This window comes from Aotus nancymaae, unplaced genomic scaffold (assembly GCF_030222135.1).
Source record: "Aotus nancymaae isolate 86718 unplaced genomic scaffold, 86718_ANA_hifiasm-v0.15.2.pri h1tg000025l, whole genome shotgun sequence".
In the NCBI taxonomy this organism is placed as follows: Eukaryota; Metazoa; Chordata; class Mammalia; order Primates; family Aotidae; genus Aotus; species Aotus nancymaae.
In genome coordinates, this window is record NW_026988438.1 from 38,378,553 (window position 1) to 38,401,546 (window position 22,994).

Genomic DNA, 22,994 nt, shown 5'->3' on the forward strand with positions numbered 1-22,994 from the left:
TCTCTTGCATATCTACACAGACCCTAAAGAATTCAGAGATTCCAGTTTGAAAATCAGAAATCTATCTGCTTGGGGAACAGGTCTGATTTTCTCTGTGAAAAGAGAGGTTAATAGAGGGGAGGAAGATGCTGCTATGCTGATGGAAAGGAGAAGGATGTCTGCCTATAAAATTGGGTTTTACATCTTGCTCTGAAACATTATTTGATATGTTTAGATTTCCCAGGGATAGTAAATTATCCTCAATTGGGGTGTTTATGACCTATGAAAGGCAAAAATTATATAATGACTCAGTGGGTTTTATCATTGCTGCTAAATTAATTTTTGGTTAATTTCCTATCTGGGAAAATTAAACAGACTGCTAATGTTCTCTTATGATTTGAAGGATCAAAAAGCAACAAAGTTAACCAGAGGGGTGGGAAAAGCAAACAGAATCACTTTGTTGTTTTTGTGAAAGACATGAATCCAGAGGTTATGACTTCCAGAACACTGAAGGTAGCTATGAGCTCTTGAACTTAAACTCCAAGGAGGAGCAACAGCAGGTGTGAAAAGCAACATAAAACTTGGAAGTGTGGTCGTGTTCTTAAAACAGAGGTTCTTAATCCATCTTCCAGTTCCACTCCCAGCAGGAACAAAACACACCGGCCTTTGTCACTGCATCATACTGAGAATCAAGTGGGTGTGAATCTCCAAATTTGCCATGGGGCTGCTCCCATAGGGTTTTTATACGTTCCTCTACAGAAGTGAGTTCCTCCTCTGTCTCTTCCCACTGGCTGAGATTTGCTGGTTTGGAGGTGAGAAGCTGATTATGCAATCTCAGAACAGAAATAAAACTATTTTTCTGAGTACAAATACCCCGGTTTAATTGGCTAGGACACTGGGTGAGTAAAAAACATGCTGTTTCATCTAGCAGAGCATAATTTTAGACCAAGAAGGACCACTAAAGGTTACTCAACTGATTTCTTTTTATGAACCTAAAGAGTTTATGGCTTGCCAAGGTCGCTTAGCTTAGTGGCAGAACTGGGACTAGAACCTGGGTCTCTAGACTCCTAGTATGAAGTTCATTCCACCACATAACATTGCAGGCTAATTTGCTCTGACAGTGGCAGCCTATAATGTCAGCCTCTGTCAACCTGCCTGCCTTTCTATCACAAGAGGGTACTGAGAGAATATGACTGACTCATTACCAATCTACCGCCACTAGAGAAAAACAACAGACACAGGTCAGAGCACACGCCCTGCTGGTTGGTCTCTGGTCAGAAATTCTGTCCTTGTTTATGAAGGAGAATAGCACCAACTACCGAAGCATCAATTCCTAATCTAAGATCTTTAATTTCTGGTCAATAGATTCATTAAACTGAATTACTTAATTCATAATACTTTTACAATACATCACTCAATTTATATAAAAGTTTTCTATTGTTTAGCTCTCAGGAAAAGAAAAGGTATTAAGTGTGCCAAAATGTTCGCTAGTTAACCAAATGAATTATTTTATCATAATGACAACCATCTTCAAATATGTATGATCTATAAAATAACCTTACGTACATTAGATTTACATTAAAGCCAGGTACACTGGGAATATCAAAATACTTTCAATGTTTATTCAAAACCCAGATAAAAAGTGAGTGTCCTGGGACCAAAAGTCATGGAAAATTGTTACTGTTGTGGAGGATAGCCATGCAAATTACATTAAAAACACTTAGGAATGCGGATTCACAGCTGAATTCTACCAGAGGTACAAAGAGGAGCTGTTACCATTCCTTCTGAAACGATTCCAAACAATAGAAAAAGAGGACGCCTCCCTAACTCATTTTATGAGGCCAGCATCATCCTAATAACAAAACCTGGCAGAGACACAACAAAAAAATGAAATTTCAGGCCAATATCCCTGATGAACATCGATGCAAAAATCCTCAATAAAATACTGGCAAACCAAGTCCAATAGCAAATCAAAAAGCTTATCCACCACAATCAAGTTGGCCTCATCCCTGGGATGCAATGCTGGCTCAACATATGCAAATCAATAAACGTAATCCATCACATAAACAGAACCAATCACAAAAATCACAAGATTATCTCAACAGATGCAGAAAATGCCTTTGACAAAATTCTACACCCTTTCATGCTAAAAACTCTCAGTAAACTAGGTATTGATGGAATGTATCTCAAAATAATAAGAGCTATTTATGACAAACCCACAGCCAATATCATACTGAATGGGCAAAAGTTGGAAGCATTCCCTTTGAAAACCAGCACAAGACAAGGATGCCCACTCTCACCACTCCCATTCAACACAGTATTAGAAGTTCTGGCCAGGGAAATCAGGCCAAAGAAATGAATAAAGGGTATTCAAACAGGAAGAGAGGAAGTCAAATTGTCTCTGTTTGCAGATGACATGACTGTATATTTAGAAAACCCCATCGACTCAGTCCAAAATCTCCTTAAGCTGATAAGTAACTTCAGCAAAGTCTCAAGATACAAAATCAATGTGCAGAAATCACAAGCATTCATATACACCAATAACAGACAAACAGAGAGCCAAATCATGAGTGAACCCCTACTCACAACTGCTACAAAGAGAATAAAATACCTAGGAATACAACTAACAAAGGATGTAAAGGACCTCTTCAAGGAGAACTACAAACCACTGCTCAAAGAAATAAGAGAGGACACAAACAAATGGAAAAACATTCCATGCTTATGGATAGAAAGGATCAATATCGTGAAAATGCCCATACTGCCCAAAGTAATTTATAGATTCAATGCTATCCCCAGCAAGCTACCATTGACTTTCTTCACAGAATTAGAAAAAAACAATTAAAATTTCATACGGAACCAAAAAAGAGCCCGCATAGCCAAGACAATCCTAAGCAAAAAGAACAAAGCTGGAGGCATCATGCTACCTGACTTCAAACTATACTACAAGGCTACAGTAATCAAAACAGCATGGTACAAGCATCAAAACAGATATATACACCAAAAGAACAGAACAGAGGCCACAGAAATACCACCACACATCTACAACCATCTGGTCTTTGACAAACCTGACAAAACCAAGCAATGGGGATAGGATTCCCTATTTAATAAATGGTATTGGGCAAACTGGCTAGCCATATGCAGAAAACTGAAACTGGATCCCTTCCTTATACATTATAGAAAAATTAACTGAAGATGGATTAAAGACTTAAAGGTAACACCTAAAACCATGAAGACCCTAGAATAAAAGCTAGGCAATACCAATCAGGACATAGGCATGGGCCAATACTTAATGACTGAAACACCAAAAGCAATGACAACAAAAGCCAAAATTGACAAATGGAATCTAATTAAACTAACAAGATTTTGCACAGCAAAAACAACAACAACAACAACAACAACAACAACTATAATCGGAGTGAAGAGGCAACCTACTGAATTGGAGAAAATTTTTGCAATCTATCATAATATCCAGAATCTGCAAAGAACTTAAACAAATGTACAAGAAAAAAACAAACAACTGCATCAAAAGGTGGGCAAAGGATATGAACCGACAGTTCTCAAAAGAAGACATTTACGCTGCCAACAAACATGAAAAAAAGCTCATCATCACTGATCATTAGAGAAATGCAAATCAAAACCACAATGAGATACCATCTCACGCCAGTTAGAATGGTGATCATTAAAAAGTCAGGAAACAACAGATGCTGGAGAGGATATGGAGAAATAGGAACGCTTTTATATTGTTCGTGGGAGTGTAAATTAGTTCAAGCATTGTGAAAGACAGCGTGGCGATTCCTCGAGGATCTAGAAATTGAAATTCCCTTTGACCCAGCAATCCCATTACTGGGTATATACCCAAAGGATTATAAATCATTCTATTATAAAGACACATGCACACGTATGTTTACTGCAGCACTGTTTACAATAGCAAAGACTTGGAACCAACCGAAATGCCCAATTATAGACCAAATAAAGAAAAAGTGGCACGTATGCGCCATGGAATACTATGCAGCCATAAAAAGGATGAGTTCATGTCCTTTGTGGGGACATGGATGAAACTGGAAACCATCATTCTCAGCAAACATACACAAGAACAGAAAACCAAACATCCTATGTTCTCACTCTTAAGTGGGAGTTGAACAATGAGAACACAAGGACACAGGGAGGGGAACATCATGCACCAGGGCCTGTTGGGGGTAGGGGGCTAGGGGAGGGATACCATTAGGAGAAATAGCTAATGTAGACGACAGGTTGATGGGTGCAGCAAACCAGCATGGCACATGTATACCTATGTCACATACCTGCACAATCAGCACATGTACCCCAGAACTTAAAGTGAAATGTATATGTGTGTGTGTGTCTGTATAATACAGACACACACACACATATACATACATATATATACACACACACACACACATACACACTTGGGAATGATTTCTTGGCTAGTTTTCAAAGTACTTCTAAGATAGAACATTCCAAACACTGGTCCCAATGATCAGTTTCCTGAAATCCAGAATCTCAGTGAGCTGAGAAAGTAACCATTATTTTAATATAACCAAGATAAGAATTTCAATTTAGAGATTATAATCTGAATTCTTATTTCCAAAATCTTCATCGGAAAACAAAGGACATCCCTTTTACTTTTATCGGCACTATTCTCAAGACTTAGTATACTGTTGGAAATGCCTTCAGCGTTGGATTATAGAAACCGAAACCCATTTATTTAGTTTGCAGATATTCTGAGTACCTGAACACACACCATCACTATTTTTCATTGCCATCTAAAATCAAACATGGAAAGCAACACATTTAATTTGGAATGAAGATTTACTGCTGTGTCAGACCAGAGTATTTACTGGAAATGGCTATGGCAGGAATCTCTTCAAAAGGTTTGCAAAATCTGCTGTTTGGACAGAGATTTGCTAAGATATTGTATTAGATTGAAGGTTCTCACTCTAAGTTGGACAATTCAGATAGCTAACATGTTCTCTGAATAGGAGAAATTCCATTCTGGAGGCTTCAAAGAGCCATTTTGTCAAGGTAAAGAGATAGTAGGTGTTTTTTAAGATAAGCAAGTAATATAGCCCATTAGTTTGCGGGGGGTGGGGGCGGGGAAACACACATAGGAGAAGAAATAAACTTTTCAGTGGACATCTAAAAGCCTTACTGCACATCCTGCTGTTTAAAATTAAAAGCTTCTCGATTAGACTTGGGAGTTCTAACAGCTACAGTCAAGAGTGCGGTGGAAAAGATGAGGTGTAGCAAAAGTGGCAAACCACAAGAGGGGAGTTGTTACTTAGCAACCTCAGCAGGAAGGGCTGTGCAAGTTGGTCAAACCCATTTCCTGAAGAAAGGTTTTGGTTGAAAGCTGCACAGCTGGCAAGACGTTCAAGAAAAGAAGGAAAGAAAACCCTGAATAGAAATGAGTTAATTGTCTTGCTGCTTCATACAGTTAATATAACCAACATATCCTTCTAAGATAAAAGCAAATTTCAACCAGAATTAAAAAAAAAAAATAACATTGGTGCTTCAGGAATCCAGATAACATTATACAGAAAAAAAAAAACAGAAAATTAAAAAAGAAAGTCATAAGGAGACTGTTTCTCCTTTGATACACACATACACATCCTTCAACATATCCATTGTCAACACATACTGTAGCAGCAGAAACAAAGAAAATTTCATTCACTGTTTTATTGGAAGATTGTTTTTTCAAAAAGAAAAGAATCTGATGATTCTTAATCTGAAGACCTGTTTGGTACTTATTTCCAGATAAAGTCAAACAACTATTTCCAAGATGACTGTGAATGTGAGACTGCTTTATCTGCAGATGCTAAAGATGATGACACTATTAAGAAAAAAAAAAGAAAAACCTTTACTAAATTTAGGAATAGAAAAGCTGTTGGAGATTTGTGGGAATTAAATTTTATTTTGAATTTGCAAATTAGGAGAGACTAGAATGCTGAATTCGATTATAGGAGAGCATGAATGAATTGAAAACAAATCTGTTCTTACCTGCAAGGGAAATAATGAGAGAACTACGTAACTCTACAGTTTATTTAAAATCCATAAGCTAGGCTCTGCACGGTGGTTCATGTATGTAATCCCAGCACTTAGGGACGCCAAGGCAGGCGGATCACATGAGGTCAGGAGTTCAAGACCAGCCTGACCAATATGGTAAAACCCTATCTCTACTAAAAATACAAAAATTAGCCAGGCGTTGGGGTGGGCACCTGTAGGTCCTAGCTACTTGGGAGGCTGAGGCAGGAGAATTGTTTGAAGCTAAGAGGTGGAGGTTGCAGTGAGCCAAGATCGTGCCACTGCACTCCAGCCTGGGTGACAGAGCAAGACACCATTTCAAAAAGAAAAAGAAAAAGAAAAAAATCCATAAGCTTCCAACTCAAGAGAATACATTCTACTACACTATAGGGTTCAATATAACATGGTTATGCCTTAAGTCTCACCTAAGGCCTCATTTGAATAGATCTATAGTCAACTCTAATGTAATTTGCATGGCATCAACTTCAAGAACAGCAACATAATAAGAGTTAATAAACTGGAAACTTGCTAACCGAAAGCAATTCTTCTTCTTAATCTTAATATAACTTTCAGGAAACCTAGTCATTATAAAATAAATATCTATAAAATGCCATCTCCCTCTTCGTATTTCTATAAAAATAATTTTTTAAATCATACAGCTAATATTTCTAGTAGCCAATTTTAAGCTCCTTTCTAGGGCATGCTACTTAAAGCCTATTACGATGGCGTGTTGATGGGTACAGCAAACCACCATAGCGTATGTATACCTAAGTAACAAACCTGCACATGGACCCCAACGCATAATAAAAAAGAATAATTGTATACAAAGTAAATATAGAATTAAGCATAAAATAGCTTTAAAAAATATATTTATATACTCCAACCTGAAATACATCTTGCAGTAAAGTTACTCCAGTCTTTCAAAAATTATTTCCATAATATTTAGGGGTATTTGAAAGATTAAAGAGATAATTTTATGAAGATGCTTCACAGATCAGCAACTTCTCTAATACGTAAGCCAGTAAATTTGCTTTGGAAAAATTACATGTTGATAAATCTTTCCAGGTATGTTTTCTTGTCGATTGATATGATAAAATATATTTTATTTAAAATTAGGATTGTCTGGAGCTTGGTGGATTTAATTATTTGTAATTACCCAGCTGTCGTCGGCCTGTGGCCATTTTATGACAGTGGTATCTACTGTGTGGGGCAGGTTCACCTGTATATCTTCTCAAACACAGATTTAATGTGCTATTGATGAAACCATTACTCGAACCGAATTAAAGTCTGGGCTGATGTATTGGTCCACAGGGAGCTGTCAGACATGAAAGGAGCAATTAGTATTCATTACTTCATACTCCACAACATTCCAATTATTAATGAACTTCAACTTTTGGACTATGCTGTATCTATCACAAACATTTCTCAGACATTCATTATTAGGAAGAATAAACTAATACTGGTTAAAAAAAAAAAAAAAAAAAAAACTCCACCATGCAAACAGAACTAGAATAAACAAAAACACTATTGATAGCCAAAAACTTTCTGATGGATGTGAGTTTCTCAAGGGAGGATAGTGTCATCCCACCTGCATTTGAGCATATGATAGAGACGTTCCGGGTGAACGTGGCAGCTGCGCAGTCCCTGTAGGTTGTTTTCCTTGCTCTCTCTTTTCAGTGCTATCTTGTCTTTACAACACCAAGAAAAACATTTGTAAAGCCACAGGTTACATAAAGATAGAGTCAGACAGAAAAAATAAAAGAGGACAGAGAACTCGAGTGAACCGTTCATTGTTGGAGGTCAAAACAGGAAGATCCATTACAAAATTTACAAACATGTAGATTAATTTTCAAAAATTTTCTGTTCCTGTTATAACACTGCAAATGGGTAGCTCCATTATTAAATAAATACATGGCAACATTTTCTCATTAATTTTCTTTTGTATTTTCTCCCAACTTTTATTGATTTCATTGAAAAAAGAAAAATAATTTATATTTGTATCAATCGAATTTTTATTTTACCATATCTCCTACTTTGCATATGTGTGAATACTTTTTAAGAGTTAGATGAGGGAATGAGAAAGCATTTGCTTTGTTTTAAAGATACTTTTATCAAGCAAAACAATGCAATAACAAAAATACGAAAATTTATTCAAAATGCTTTTTAAGAAAATGACTTTTATAGATTTAGGGCGTATGAAAGAAGTTTTGTCACCTGGATACACTGTATGGTGGTGAAGTCGGTGCTTTCTATGTAACCATCGCTGGGAAACATACATTGTGCCCATTAGGTTACTACTTAACCCTCACTCCCCTTTCCAGGGTCCCACCTTTCAGAGTATCCAATGTCTATTATTCCATCAAAGTACTTTTAAAGTTTTTGCAACAAAACTATTTTGAAAGCTTAGTGTGCCCTCAATTTGTTCATTCAAAAACAAAAGTGGGAAAAAAAGGAGGCAGGAATAGTTCGACATAGGAAGAGGTAGCTAATAGTATTAAATATGGGAAAGCATTTGGATTGTAAAAGCAACAGAAGCATAAAAGTCCCTCTTAGTTCTCTGGAAGACTCCACAATTTTTTTTTTTTTTTTAAGATGGAGTCTCACACTGTCGCCGGGGCTGGAGTGCAATGGCACAATCTCAGCTCACTGCAACCTCTGCCTCCTGGGTTCAAGAGATTCTCCTGCCTCAGCCTCCTCAGTAGTTGGGATTACAGGTGCCCGCCACCACGCCTGGCTAATTTTTTGTATTTTTAGTAGAGACAGGGTTTCACTATGTTGGCCAGGCTCGTCTTGAACTCCTGACCTTGTGAACTGCCCACCTTGGCCTCCCAAAGTACTGGGATTACAGGTGTGAGCCATGGCACCCAGGTCATAATTCTTAGATACTACCAGTAAGCATGTAAATTTCTAAACACTTTGGAAAACAATTTGGTATTATCTTTTAAAGTTGACTGTGCATACATTCTACAACCCAACTATCCCACTACAGAATATAAACACTTAAGAACCTTGCTGTGTATACCTGTAGATGTATACATGAATGTGTGTACCTGTAGATGTATGCATGAATATTCACTAATATTTATAGCAGCATCACTGATAATAGCAAAAAATCTAAAAACAACAAAAATTTCCTTCAATAAGAATGTTAAATAAATTGAGGAACACTCCTATCATTAAATATTATAGTAATATGCTGGGCACGGTGGCTCATGCCTGTAATCTCAGCACTTTGGGAGGCCAAGGTAGGCAGATCACTTGAAGTCGGAGTTTGAGACCAGCCTGGCCAAAATGGCGAAACCCCATCTCTACTAAAAGTACAAAAATGAGCCAGGCTGGTAGCAGGTGCCTGTAATCCCAGCTACTCGGGAGGCTGAGGCAGGAGAATCTCTTGAAACCAGAAGGTGGAGGTTGCAGTGAGCCAAGATCGTGCCACTGCACTCCAGCCTGGGTGACAGAGCGAGACTCTATCACAAACAAACCGAAAAGAATATTATAGTAATGAAATTGAAAGAACTAGAGCCAGTAGCAACAATGTAGATTAAATCTCAGATACATATAATTGAGGGAAAAAATCAAGTCCTTTTAAACTATATACACTATAAGGTGTTTTTATAAAGCTCCAAAGCAATATGTTAAGAATATACACACATATGATAAAACATTACAATGAAGTGATAATAAACAACATTCAGGATCTTCACCTTCTTGTGGCTTTGATTTGCATGTTCCTGATGACTAGTGATGTTGCATATCTATTTAGATCTTTTACTTATCTTTTGACAGCTCTTTGATCTTTATATGCCTGTCACATTCTAGAAACTTGACTAAATACGTATTTATTCACTGAATTAAAAATGTATGTTATTAAAAATATTAAGTAAATAATATTTACTATGTCCCGTCTGTTAGACTTTATGGAACTGGTATCATTCCAATATGTGCACACTGGTTACCTCTGGAAGCAAGGAGGGGAGCACAAAAGTAACTTAAAGGATATTGACGATAATTTGAATGGCAGATAACATGTCTAATTTATTATGCTTTATAACTTATTTATTTGGTATTTTATAGGTCTCAGTATTAAATAATAAAATTTAAACACAGTAAAAACCCAAAATACTCCTCCTAGGATGCAACTAGGATAGGACATCTGCCTCTTCTCAGTGCCAAGCTAGAAAAGGAAAGTTTTCTAGGTTTAGCAATTATTTGTGTGTTTATTAATTTTAACAGAGTCATCCTTAAATGGAAGGTGTGTCCTCTAGCTTTATACAGCAATCTCTTAGCAGACTACATACCCTGAACAGGCCCCAGGCTTGTTCAAGCTTTATACCTCTTCAAAAGAGAAACCCAAGGTCATCGGGTTTTAGCAGGTATCCTCAGGAAGGAAACAATCTTTGGTGTTCCTTGTATGAGTTCCTGCTTTTTGGTTGCCCCCTCTTTTTTTTTTTTTTTTTTTGGTCAACTCAGTAACACATTTCAAAAGACATTTTTAATATTTTAACTAACATATTTAGGTTTTTTAGCTAATATATTTAGGTTTTTTCAAATATCTAATCTGCCACGGTAACCGAAATAAAAGTTTTATGTTTGTATTGTTCTTTTAACTTGGTTAACCATCTTTTTAAGTCATATATGATTCTTATCCATAAATAACTTATAATCAATTAAGGTTATGTATGAGTGAGAAAAAACTAAGCATATTATAAGGGGGAGAAAAAAATGGCAAAATGACACAGGGAAAATATACTATGCATGGGAGGCATTAAATATGGAAAATTAAAATTTCCTGTTAACGTTTAACTGCTATTGGCTAAATAGCAGTTACATCCTAAATTTAGTGAATTTAAGATCTGTGAAAAGAAAAGTTAAGTAAAATAAAATATCATAGGAGGGGGAATTATCTGTGGCATGAAGAAATGAAAGGCTTGGGCTATATTAGAGGAAACTGTAGGTATGAAAAACATAGTTTCCAAACAATGATGGTAAATAAACAAGGCTTGGGAAAAAAACTAAGGAGCAGGGAAAAAGTTAGACTGGTAAAGTAGCACTCATAAAAACTCTACAGAAAGAGAGTAATGCCTGTTTATTTGAAAAAGCTGGTTAAAAGATTTGGGGGATAAGACCTCAAAAAGAATAGCAACAAAAGCGACAATATACAAATGTGATTACATCAAGCTAAAAAGCTTCTGTACAACAAAGGAAACAATCAATGGAGTGAAGAGACAACCCACAGAATGGGAGAAAGTATTTGCAAAGTATCCTTCTGGTGAAGGATTAATAACTAGAATATATCAGGAACTCAACCCAACAGCGGGAAAAAAAAAAAAAAAGCAAATAATCTGATTTAAAAATGGGTAAAAGACCTGTATAGATCTTTCTCAAAAGAAGATATACAAATGGCCAACGGGTGTATGAAAAGTTCTCAACATTATTAATCAACAGAAAAATGTACATCAAAACTCATCCCAGTTAGAATGGCTATTACCAAAGAGACAGAAAATAACAAATGTGAGAAAGCAGAACGTAAGGCCTGTTGCCTCGCCGGGAGCTTGGATGCACACACCACTCCCCCCACCCGCCGCTTTCTTTTCCGAAAGCTCAGACAAGCTCCGACAAGCTCGGACATGCTCCGGCATGTTCCCTTCTCCCCTTCTCGCACAGCCTGGCCTTCAAAGGCTTGTAACCATACCCAATAGTAGTCCTGCTTTGCCCACACCCTGCTCTCCCAAACCAATAGAGCTATTTCACTCCCTATAAAACCCCATGCCTGAGAGGAGTCTGTGCGAATTCTCTGGCCCCTCCTGTCGGACTGCAGAACCTCACCCGGGAGCCTGAATAAACCCTTCGCATTGGATCTTCTTGTGCTGGCCTGTTTCTTTATTTTAAACTCGGCAAGAACAAACCTTACATAGAACACCTGTACACTGCTGGTGGGAATGTAAATTAGCATAGCCACTACGGAAAACAGTATGGAGATTCCTCAGGATCATGCCACAGGATTCAGCAATCTGATTACTGGGCATATATCCAAAAGAAATGAAATCAGTATATCGAAAAAGTATCTGCATTCCCCATGTTTAATGCAGCAATACTCACAATAACCAAGATAAGAAATCATCTTGAGTGTTTGGATATCTGTCCTCTCCAAATCTCATGCTGAAATGTGACCACCAATGTTGGAGGTGGGCCTGGTGGGAAATGTTTGGGTCATGGGGGCAGATCTATCATGAATGACTGGGGTTCTCCCTGTGGGAATGAGTTACTTTGAGATATGGTTGTTTAAAAGAGCCTGGCTCCTCCTGCGCACTCTCTATTGCCCCCTTTCTTGCTGTGTGACGTATCTGCTCCTCATTTACCTTCCACTGTGATTGTAGGATTCACCAGAAGCAGATGCTGGCACTATGTTTCTTGTACAGCCTACAGAACCATGAGCTAAATCATTATCTTAAAAAAAAAATAAATTACCCAGTCTCAGGTGTTCCTTTATAGTAATGCAAAACACATGAACACAAATGGATAAAGCAACTGTGGTACATATACACAGTGAAATATTATTCATCCATGAAAAGAAATGAAACTGTCATTTGCAGCAACATGGATGGAACTGGAGGGTATTATATCAAGTGAAATAAGCCTGGTACAAAAAGACAAATAAGGCATTTTCTTACTCATATGCAGAAGCTAAAAAAGTGGGTCTCATGGAGGCAAACAGTGGAATGGTGGTTACAAGAGGCCAGGAAAGGAAGTCGGGGGGGAGGGGGAAGATAAGGAAAAGTTGGTTAGTGGGTACAAAAATACAGTTAGAAGGAATAATTCTAATAATTCTAGTATTCAACAGAATAGTAGGAAAATTATAGTTAATAATTTGTTGCATATTTCAATATAGCTAGAAGAGAAAAACTGTAATGTTCTCAACATAAAGAAAAATGTTTGATATGACAGATATCCCAGTCACCCTGATTTGATCATCACATATTGTATACATGTATCAAAATATCTCATGTACCCCCAAAACATGTACAACTATGACACAGCAATTAAAAAACACAAAAAAGAAAAAAAGCTGTTAAAGAAACTAGGTTTTCACATAACCTTCACATAGTTATAAGGTATGCAAGAGGACATTAATTAATGTCTCTGGGTCCCCACCCAGGTGCCCTCTGTTTTTCTGGCTGTATAGAGTCTCCCTAGATAATCACATCCACCATGATGGCGTAACTGCTTCTCCAGATAGATATGCCCGGTCTACATAGTAGACCAACATTCTTTTATTAAGCTCCATACGCACACGTCCAGCTGCTTTTCAGACTTCTGGTTTAGAAATGAGTGTTAAAGAAGTACCTCAGCCTTTGCATTTATAAGTAAGAGAAATCACTACTTCTTTCCCCATACTTACTCTTATTCTTATATACATTTCTCCATAAAGCACAGTATCATTTATCTGAAAGACGGCAGAATAAACCATCCTTGAACCTTCCTTTCTCCCCACCAATAATATCCAATTAATTACCATAAACTGATGGTATTAACTTCTTGTTATCACACTGATATGTCCTCTCCTCCCTTTCCTGTCACTGCCTAAGTTTAGGCTCATACCATGTCTCAACCAATGGATTACTGCAATTATTTACTAACTGGGCTCTGGCTCTAGGTCCACACCCCTTCAGTCAACACTTTCAGAAACATTCATCTGCTCACTCTGCTTCCAGTGTGCACAGGAGTTCTTACTAGCTTCTCCAGTGACTTACCATGATTCTCAAGTGAAAATATGGAGACTCCAGGAAGCAGGGTTCTTTAGTTAAAAACAATTGCTGGGCCGGGCGCGGTGGCTCAAGCCTGTAATCCCAGCACTTTGGGAGGCCGAGGCGGGTGGATCACGAGGTCAAGAGATCGAGACCATCTTGGTCAACATGGTGAAACCCCGTCTCTACTAATACAAAAAATTAGCTGGGCACGGTGGCGCGTGCCTGTAATCCCAGCTACTCAGGAGGCTGAGGCAGGAGAATTGCCTGAACCCAGGAGGCGGAGATTGCGGTGAGCCGAGATCGCGCCATTGCGCTCCAGCCTGGGTATCAAGAGCGAAACTCCGTCTCAAAAAAAAAAAAAAAAAAAAAAAAAAAAAAAACAATTGCTATTGCCAGCCAGTGTAACTGATAGAAACAGGCCCCTTGGGTGTATTTAGGAGAGGTTAGAAATCATCGACATATAGATAAAGGCCAACCTAGGGATCAACCAAGGTAGTCTGTGCTCTGGGTCCTGCTTTCTTCTCTGGTCTCATCTACCCCAGTCCACGTCCCTCTCTCTTCCTCCCCAACAGACTCTCCACCCATTTGGATTCTATTTGCACTTCCCCAAAGCTGTTGGATTGTTTTGCGCGTTTTGCTATTTGAAATTAGGGCTCTCTCTCCAAGATTCTCTTCTCCCACTTGTCTACCTCAGAAACGCCTACTTAACTTTTGAGACTTGCATTAAATAAAAATATAATCAAAGGTAATTTTTTCCCAAGAAGTCTTTCCAAGTCTCCACTATGGAGCTGACAACTCCTTGCTATGTATACATCTATCACCACACCAATGGTTCTGCTTTACATTCATTGATTATTTATAGGTCTGTCTTTCCTGACGGAAATGTAGCTTCCTCAAGTGTAGGGTCTGTGTCTTACCACACTAAATCTGCAGACCCCAGTATAGTACCGGGCATATAGCAGTGCTCAGAGGTTTATTCAATGACTGACAGGATATTTAAGGACTCCACTGGCACTCATAGTCTCTGGGTGAAGATACTATAAAAACATCTACATGCAAGAGGGAAGGAGGAAGAGCTGAGGATACAGAGTTGAGATTCACCCTCAAGCAAGCGGTTGTTCCCATGCTTAAGGGTTAGGAGCCCGGACTGTTAAATGTAACAACTGCATACAATCAGCACCGTTTGTTACATTCTTACAGATTATCTTAAATCTTCTTGGTCTTAAAAGAAATGCTAGAGTAACACGATCAATTCTATAAGGCCTAACAGAGAGAACATATTCCATAAATATTATTAATTTGAATTAAATTGTTCTGGCCTGATATTTTGTGATAAAGACTTGAAGCTCTATGTAAAATTTGTTTCTAAAATTGAAGACCTCTAAAATCCTCACTGATAGTTAACTACATCCATACCGGGAATCATGACTCAAATTTATCAGTCTTTGGAAATTTCAGATTATCCAACTATATATGTAATGAGAATCAACAAATTGCTTACACCTAAATTGTGCTACTGAAAGTTGAAGTTGAAGCCCAGATAACATGCATTTAACTGATAAAAATTTTAGGTCTTCATAATAGAGTCAGAACCTTAATAACAAGGATTTCACTTTACCGACATTCAAGATTTTACACTGTATTTTTAACACATCAGACACAGCTACAATTATATTTATGTTAAAAGTTGCAGTTTGTCAAGTGGCTTATTAGATTGTTCTAAATGTGTGCCTGGGCAAATTTTGGTTTATTAAACAATTATAAGTTGTCAGTCACTCTGAATGGATTTACTTAGTGAGCTGTATGATAAATACCATACTAATCAGTTAGAGACCAAGAAGTTAGTCCCCCTGATGTACGCTTATTTCCACTTAAAACTGACAGGAATAATCGGGTGATGAAAAAGGAGACAGACACCTTAGAGGCAGAGCGTGGGTGTTAAGGAAGAACAGGGTGGGGGAAGTTCTGAAATTACATCTTTTTGAAGAAAAAAAAGGAGAGAGAGAAGGAAATCCAGTGAATTAAGTCTAGTCAATGTTGATTGCTTGTGCGAAGAGGCATAGGAGTCTCTGGAGTGCCAGTTTCCCCTATGCCCACCCAGACTGGATTGAAGACACAACTGCTGCGCCTGACCTTTCCCACATTGACAGGAAAGTGACATGATGACTCCTCAGAAGTGGCTTCAATGCCCCTAAGAGAATGTTCTGGGAAGTATATTGTCTTAGGAGAATGGCAGCCAGTTAGAAAGTCACACATAGCTCCTGGAGGGGCAGGAGAAAGTGTTTCTCTGTTGTTGATAATCCAACACTGTTGGCATAAGGGGTGATTTCAGGGATGCACTCATGAACTCTCCTTTTCTGAATGGTTACATTTTAAGTATATTAGAAACAAAACAGAGTTAGCCCAGTAAACGCATCCTGATTTTAAAAAACAGTGAATGGATATAAAATCTAGTTTAAGAAAAATATTAAGTAAACAGGTACAAGTGATACGTAGATACGCAACCACATTCAAGGTGTTGTGCAAATTACTGAAGTTAGAGAAACACTGGTATAAATTTAAAAAGAGGCAACTCTTCTCTGATTTGTAACAATGCATTTTTTGGGTCCATAAATCAGGAATTGGATAAAACAAATCGAAATCCACCAAACAAATAGTCTGAAAGTCTGGATTATATTGTGGTTGCCTTGGCCTTGGAGTGTAAGTCCATAAAATGGAAACTCAGAAATATCACCGAGATTTCTATACACTGCTTATTATGAGGCTAAGAAACAGATGCTGCTGCTGAAAATCATTTAGCACAAAATAGATGTTAAAAATTCCAGAATACTTACTTTCCTTTTTTAATTGTGTTCCTGCCAAGTAGTGGATCCAGGACTGGATCTACCGTTTCCTTGAGATTTTCAATTAAGATGACATCACCAAAGGCCAAAGCAGTTTCTATGGCATTCAAAAACCTTAAAATTCAGTGGGATTTGAGATCATAAAATGTCAATTGGCACAAAAATGTTCAAAATTATTTATGTGATTAAATTATCATTAATAGAGAATATTTTATAAAGTGGTAGTTTCCTTTAGATTACACAGAAATTAAAGATGAGATTTTAAGATACATGTTAGTCATATTTTTCAACTGAAATTCAATCATTTGAAATAATAAATCTATATGTAGATTAGTTGCTTGTAATAGCAACCATAGTTTAAACAAGTGTAACTTACCCAAATATCATACATTTAAATTCATTTGATGGGTCTTTTTTTTCATGAAAAATTCATGTATAAATTGCTTTATAATTTGATCAGACTTTTATTTTTTAAACCTTTAAGTTTAGTCACTGAAAATGGTGAGCTATCATTTTATTTTGGTCTTCCCCTCCAAAAAATTATCTCCCTACCAAAAATAATTTTCTGCAAGTATTCAGATAAGCAAGAACTACATTTAAAAAATAGAGATGAGGTCTTACTCTGTTGTCCAGGCTGGAGTGCAGTGGCATGTTTATGGTTCAATGTAGCCTCAATCTCCTAGGCTCAAGTGATCCTCCTGCCTCAGCCTCCCAAGTAGCTGGGACTACAGGTAGGCACTGCCACACCTGGCTACTTTTTTTTTTTTTTGGTAGAGATGGGGGTTTCACTATGTTTCCCAGGCTGGTCTTGAACTTTTGGCTTCAAGCAATCCTCCTGCCTCAGCCTCCTAAAGTGCTGGGATTGTAGACATGAGCTACTGCACCTGGTCTAAGAACTACATTTACTTGTATAACTACATTTACTTGTATAACTACAGAAATTTCTTATTTCACTCTATGTATAAAAAAAGAATGGAAAGGTCAAGTGACATATCCATAGTTCTAAGATAATTAATTCAACATTAACTGAATAGGAACTGCATACAAGACAGCTTTCTGTCTATCAGACAGTATTATCATGATGACTCAGTAACAAAGTCTCGGAGTAGATTCAGTTCTCATAAGAGACACGTAAATCTTGACTAAGATATTACATTAACTTCAGGCATTCAATGTTGGGATTTGTAGCCATGTTAAGAGCCTTCTATAAGCAAAGTACAGATTTAGGAATACGACCATACCATCATTAAACCTGGAGGCACCGCTGACAATTCTTGTGTTACTATCCAAACACTCCAGAGAAGGAATGCAATATATATAATGGATATATAATACATATCCACTCTTAGCTTTAGAAAATTTACATATGTTTCCTTTCTAATCTTCAATCTTATCTCTTCTTCGGATAACTTGATGCCATCCAACATGAATGCCTTTTCAACACAGATACGTTATATGACACACGAGCAGGCAGATAAAAAAACTAGCACCAAATTGTAATACATCAATGTGGTGGAGAGGTCTAAGAAACATCACGCCTTTATAAAAATCAGACCCACTGCACAGCAGGTAAACAGAAAGCCTTCAAACTTCACATACCCTTTCTGGCCCAAGTGTGTGACTTTCAGGTCCGTTCCATACTTATTCTTGATCCACTTAATTCCCTGCTGCTGGGGATCTATCACCAGAGGCCAGCGCTCACAGTGTGTTAGGATAGCAGCATTTTCAGTGGACATTCTGTCGCTGGGCAGTCCTTCATTATTCCAGGCGGCAACTGTAGCATCATCCGTCAACATGGAAATCAAGTCCAGGCCTTCAGTTAGTGGAATGAAAACCTTTAAAATCAGAGTTGAATGCAACAAATTGGCCATGTGGCAGAGAGAGCAGACAGACAAGAACACATGAGAACAAAGCCATGAGAAAGTAACTCTAGGGAAACACATGCAAACTCTCTGTGGATTCTCAGAAGCCAAACACAACTCATCATTAGAGGAAGTTTGACTTGATAAACCCAGCATTTTACATCTCAGAATTCTGTCAACTGTGGGATTCAACATCTTGTTTTATCAACTGCATCTACTGGGCTTCAGCTGAGAGAGACTTTGCCCCATACTTAGGTAAGAGTGAATTTACACACCAGGAAGAATGGCAGGATGCTAGAAACCTATTTGCCCATGGAGCGATCCACAACCCCCACCCCCTCATAAGCAATGCTAAAATGCAGTATCTTGCTGAGGCACTTCATTTTTTTCTACCCACTACCCACCAATCCTGCAAAGAGATGACCTCTCTTTCTGGATGGGTTAATGAAAAGTACTCAGTACACTGGAACTCCATCAACTTCTCAGTTCTGCAAAGGAACTTAGGATGTCACTTCTAGGCTGAGAGGAAATTCTCTATGCCTTGACTGCATTATAAAGTAAGCGGATGAGGAGGGGCAAGAGAGGAGGGATGGGCAAGAGCGGGGAGGGGGAGAGGGAGGAGGGGCAAGAGAGGGGGAGGGGCAAGAGATGGGGCAAGAGGGGGGAGGGGTGAGAGGAGGAGGGGCAAGAGAGGGGGGCAAGCGGGGTGGACAGAACAATCCATTTTAAAGAATAAGGATCATTCTTTATAAAAATTGACAACAAAGAATAAATATTGTGGCAAAAATTTATTAAAGAATGTATTTGTTCACTCCTTCAGTCATCAATCACTGGAAAATTATTGAGCATTTTCTGCATACATGAAACACTGTCTGAAGACACCAAAATGTGCAGGATGAATACCGAGCTAGTCCCCTGGCTTGCTGGGGCGGTTAACATGGAAGCCTTCCTCCATAAGAGACTGCAGTGAGAACCCACCTGTAGTAGGTAGAGGAGGGAACAGTTTGGTTCATTGGTTTGTCACAGAGCTTCAAAATAAAATGCTGAAGGGATTCCCACATTAAGGCTGGGATGAAATTTGGTATGAATATAGGAAAAGTAGCATAATATTCTTAATGCCTCTGACTGCAGTGTTATCTTAAAAATGAATCAGACCTTATCTCCTAGTGATACTGAACAAGTCTTGGTATCTGACTTGATACATAGTTCCCTTAGAGGCACAGGCAATTTGATCTTTTAGAGTAAGTACTCTCTACTGGCAAGAGATACGTGGCTTTAATTTGTTACTTCTACTTGACATAAACAGCTGAAACAATTGGTGGCTGTGAGTAACTTTGATTTCTGAAGCTAAAAGGACTAACAGAAGGTGCACCTGCAGATCTCCTATCCAAAATCCATAGTTTGAGCACCTGCTCTGTGCAGAGGACAGAGCCAAGGATGAAAGAGAACACCAGTCTCCCCCGAGCACTGGCTTAGTCACATTCACGTGAATGTGAAGGCCTAGGACATTACTGTAGACTACCGTGGACTTTGTATTTGTTCACAGTAGTCCTTTTAGCTTCAGAAATCAAAGTTACTCACAGTCCCCAATTGTTTCAGCTGTGTGCATTAAGTAGAAGAGTCACTAAGAGCAATTTCCAGTTCTGCAAGCTCCATTCAGGATAGCTGCTCTATACGGGTGTACCAAGTTTAGTCTTCTATGCTATATTTTCAGTGTATCTTTTCTACATTTGGATAGATTTAGATGCACAAACACTTATTACTGTGTTACAATTGCCTGCAGTATTCAATAAACTATCACGCTGTGCAGGTTTGTAGCCTAGGAGCAATAGGCTATGCCATGTAGCCTCGGTGTGTACTCGGCTCTCCCACCAAGGTCTGTGTAAGTATAGCAACAGACATATCTCAGAAATAGCCCCTTCCTTAAGGGACATATTAGAGTATACCTTTTTATTATAAGAACTTGTCTTTTCAGAATCTCTTAGAGTCTGCAGCAAGGAAAACGGGTTTGGAAACCAAGTACAAAGAGGGAACCCTTTAAGTTCAAAGTCTGCTTCTAAAGTCAGCCTATTGCATGGCTCCGTCTAATTGCTCTACTAAGTAGGGTCAACATGTCAGGTTGTTACTATGAGGTGGAGCTGAACACACACACACAAAAGGAGGCTCACTCCTTGGAAAAGAAGCATTTGCTAGAGAGAAAAGACAAGGCTGGAAGCACATGCCATGAGCCAAAGTGAAATTAGTCCTAACACCGAAAGCCCATCAGTCCTCCAAAAACTGACCAACTGGCATATTCCTAAGAAAAAAGGGTAATTTCCCGTGGAGGTAATACTTCCAGTTTCTCCTAATGTTATGGTAACGTAACAGCTAATGTTTATGTAAGGCTTGAATATGTTCACAAAATTTATCCATATATATTCATTCTTTCCATTTTCTCATTTAACTCTTAACAAGAGTTCTGCAAGGTAGATACCTCTATTTTATTGCTTAGGACATAGAGGCTTAGAATTAGTGCTGGTAATAACTAATAATAATAACTAATTACAAGCACTAATAACGCCATGTCTTTGCTCTGTCTATAAACTGCTGGGTCAAAGCAACGAGTGGAGTGCAAAGGCTGCCTTGAACTTGCCTGTGACTCTGTCCATCTGCTCAGCAAACGACAACTTTGGATCGAAACAACTTAGGAAAACTGTGATTTGGACCCTCAAGGCCATTTCAGCCACTACCCTCTGTGTTACTGTTCTCTCCCTGTCCCATCCCTCAAACTATGCCCCCATGGTTGTACTTTCTGGAAACCCTTCCCCCATACCCTTTAGTATCTTAGTCCTGTTTGGACCAAATTGCCTTATCTTCTCTACCTGTTTGCCTTAACCCAGGGCAATGGCTGTCAACCCCAGGCTGGATATTAGAATTATGGGATAGCTTTAAAAAGCTGCCAACAGGAGGCTGGGTGCAGTGGCTCACGCCTGCAATCCCAGCACTTTTGGGAGGCTGAGGAGGGCAGATCATGCGGTCAAGAGATAGGGACCATCCTGCCCAATATGGTGAAACCCAATCTCTACTAGAAATCAAAAAATTAGCTGGGTGTGGTGATGTGCACCTATAGTCCCAGCTACTTAGGAGGCTGAGGCAGGAGAATCACTTGAACCTGGGAGGCAGAGACGGCAGTGAACCGAGATTGTGCCATTGCACTCCAGCCTGGGCAACATACTAAGACTCTGTCTTGGGAGGAAAAAAAATGCTACCAAGAGGCATGGTCCTTCCCCCACTGATTCGGCTTCAGCTGGCATCAATGCACTTCAAAAGTTCTCTGTCACATGATTTTAACACGAGGCTGGGATGCAAGAGGCATTGTTGTAGAGTCTCATTTCACTTGAGGCTTTTCTCAAGTGGAAATAGTTCATTTTCCTCCCTTCCTTCTCCCTTCTTTTTCTCTTTCTCTTTCTTTCTTTCTTTTTGAAATAAGGTCTCACTCTGTGACCCAGCCTGGAGTTCAGTGGTGTCATCATAGCTCACTGTAACCTCTAACTCTTGAGCTCAACTGATCCTCCCTCCTCAGCCTCTTTGCCACCACACCTGGCTGGGTATTATATTATAATTTATTTTTTTTAGAGATAGGGTCTCACTGTGTTGCCCAGGCTGGTCTCAAACTCCTGGCCTCAAGGGATCCTCCTGCCTTGGCCTCCCAAAGCACTGAGAGATGTGAGCCACCACACCGGCAGACAGTTCATTTTCTTAATACTCCCATAACTGAAAAGTGGATGTGGGAAAGAGCTGCCTTTCTTTTTTCCCTTTAAGTCAACCCAAAGATGATTATTCCATCCTTAAGTCAAAATGCCACCTTCGAGACCCATAGTATCCAGATATACAATCTTCCATCTATTTCCTCACTTTATGAATGATACAGCTCCTGGTGCTTCTCGCCTTTCCAAGTTCTGCTATCAATCCCTGACAACCTCAGTGCCCATGCAGATGATGAATCCACTCTCTGGCCTTGACATCTGTCACGTTAAAGCACTATATTTCCTTTCTACTCCAGCATGCTGGGGCAATTGGGGGAGGAAGGGGATGACGTGAGAATCACCTGGGAGGATTATACAACACCCTTTCCCTGGCTTCCGATATGCGCACCCCCTCCCATTTTGGTGGGGTATTAGAGTACCTCCTTTTTCGATGGGAAATGTTGACTCGGACTTTGTAAAAATCTGAAATTATTTCACCATTGAAACCTAAAATTCCTATGCCTAACTCTTGGATTATGATTTTCTGCATCTCTTTCACATCTTTAAACGTAACACTCTAACAAATACTATTGAGACACCAGGCCAGGCCAGGCACGGTGGCTCATGCCTGTAGTCCCAGCTCTTTGGGAGGCTGAGGTGGGTGGATCACGAGGCCAGGAGATCGAGACCATCCTGGCTAAGACAGTGAAACCTTGTCCCTATTAAAAGTACAAAAAAATTAGCTGGGTGTGATGGCATGTGCCTGTAGTCCCAGGTACTTGGGAGGCTGAGTGA

General features: G+C 38.9%; 1 protein-coding gene across 1 annotated transcript in view; it reads right to left on the reverse strand.

Moving 5' to 3' along the window:
• The window catches only part of DNAH11 (dynein axonemal heavy chain 11), a 407,386-nt gene that overhangs the window by 67,874 nt on the left and 316,518 nt on the right, over positions 1–22,994 (reverse strand). Inside the window, exons 64-65 of the mRNA XM_064380322.1 lie at positions 18,212–18,447; positions 16,604–16,726 (exon numbers count right to left, since the gene is read on the reverse strand). Coding sequence (XP_064236392.1) covers positions 16,604–16,726; positions 18,212–18,447 — 359 coding nt within the window. The remainder of the gene's footprint in view (positions 1–16,603; positions 16,727–18,211; positions 18,448–22,994) is intronic.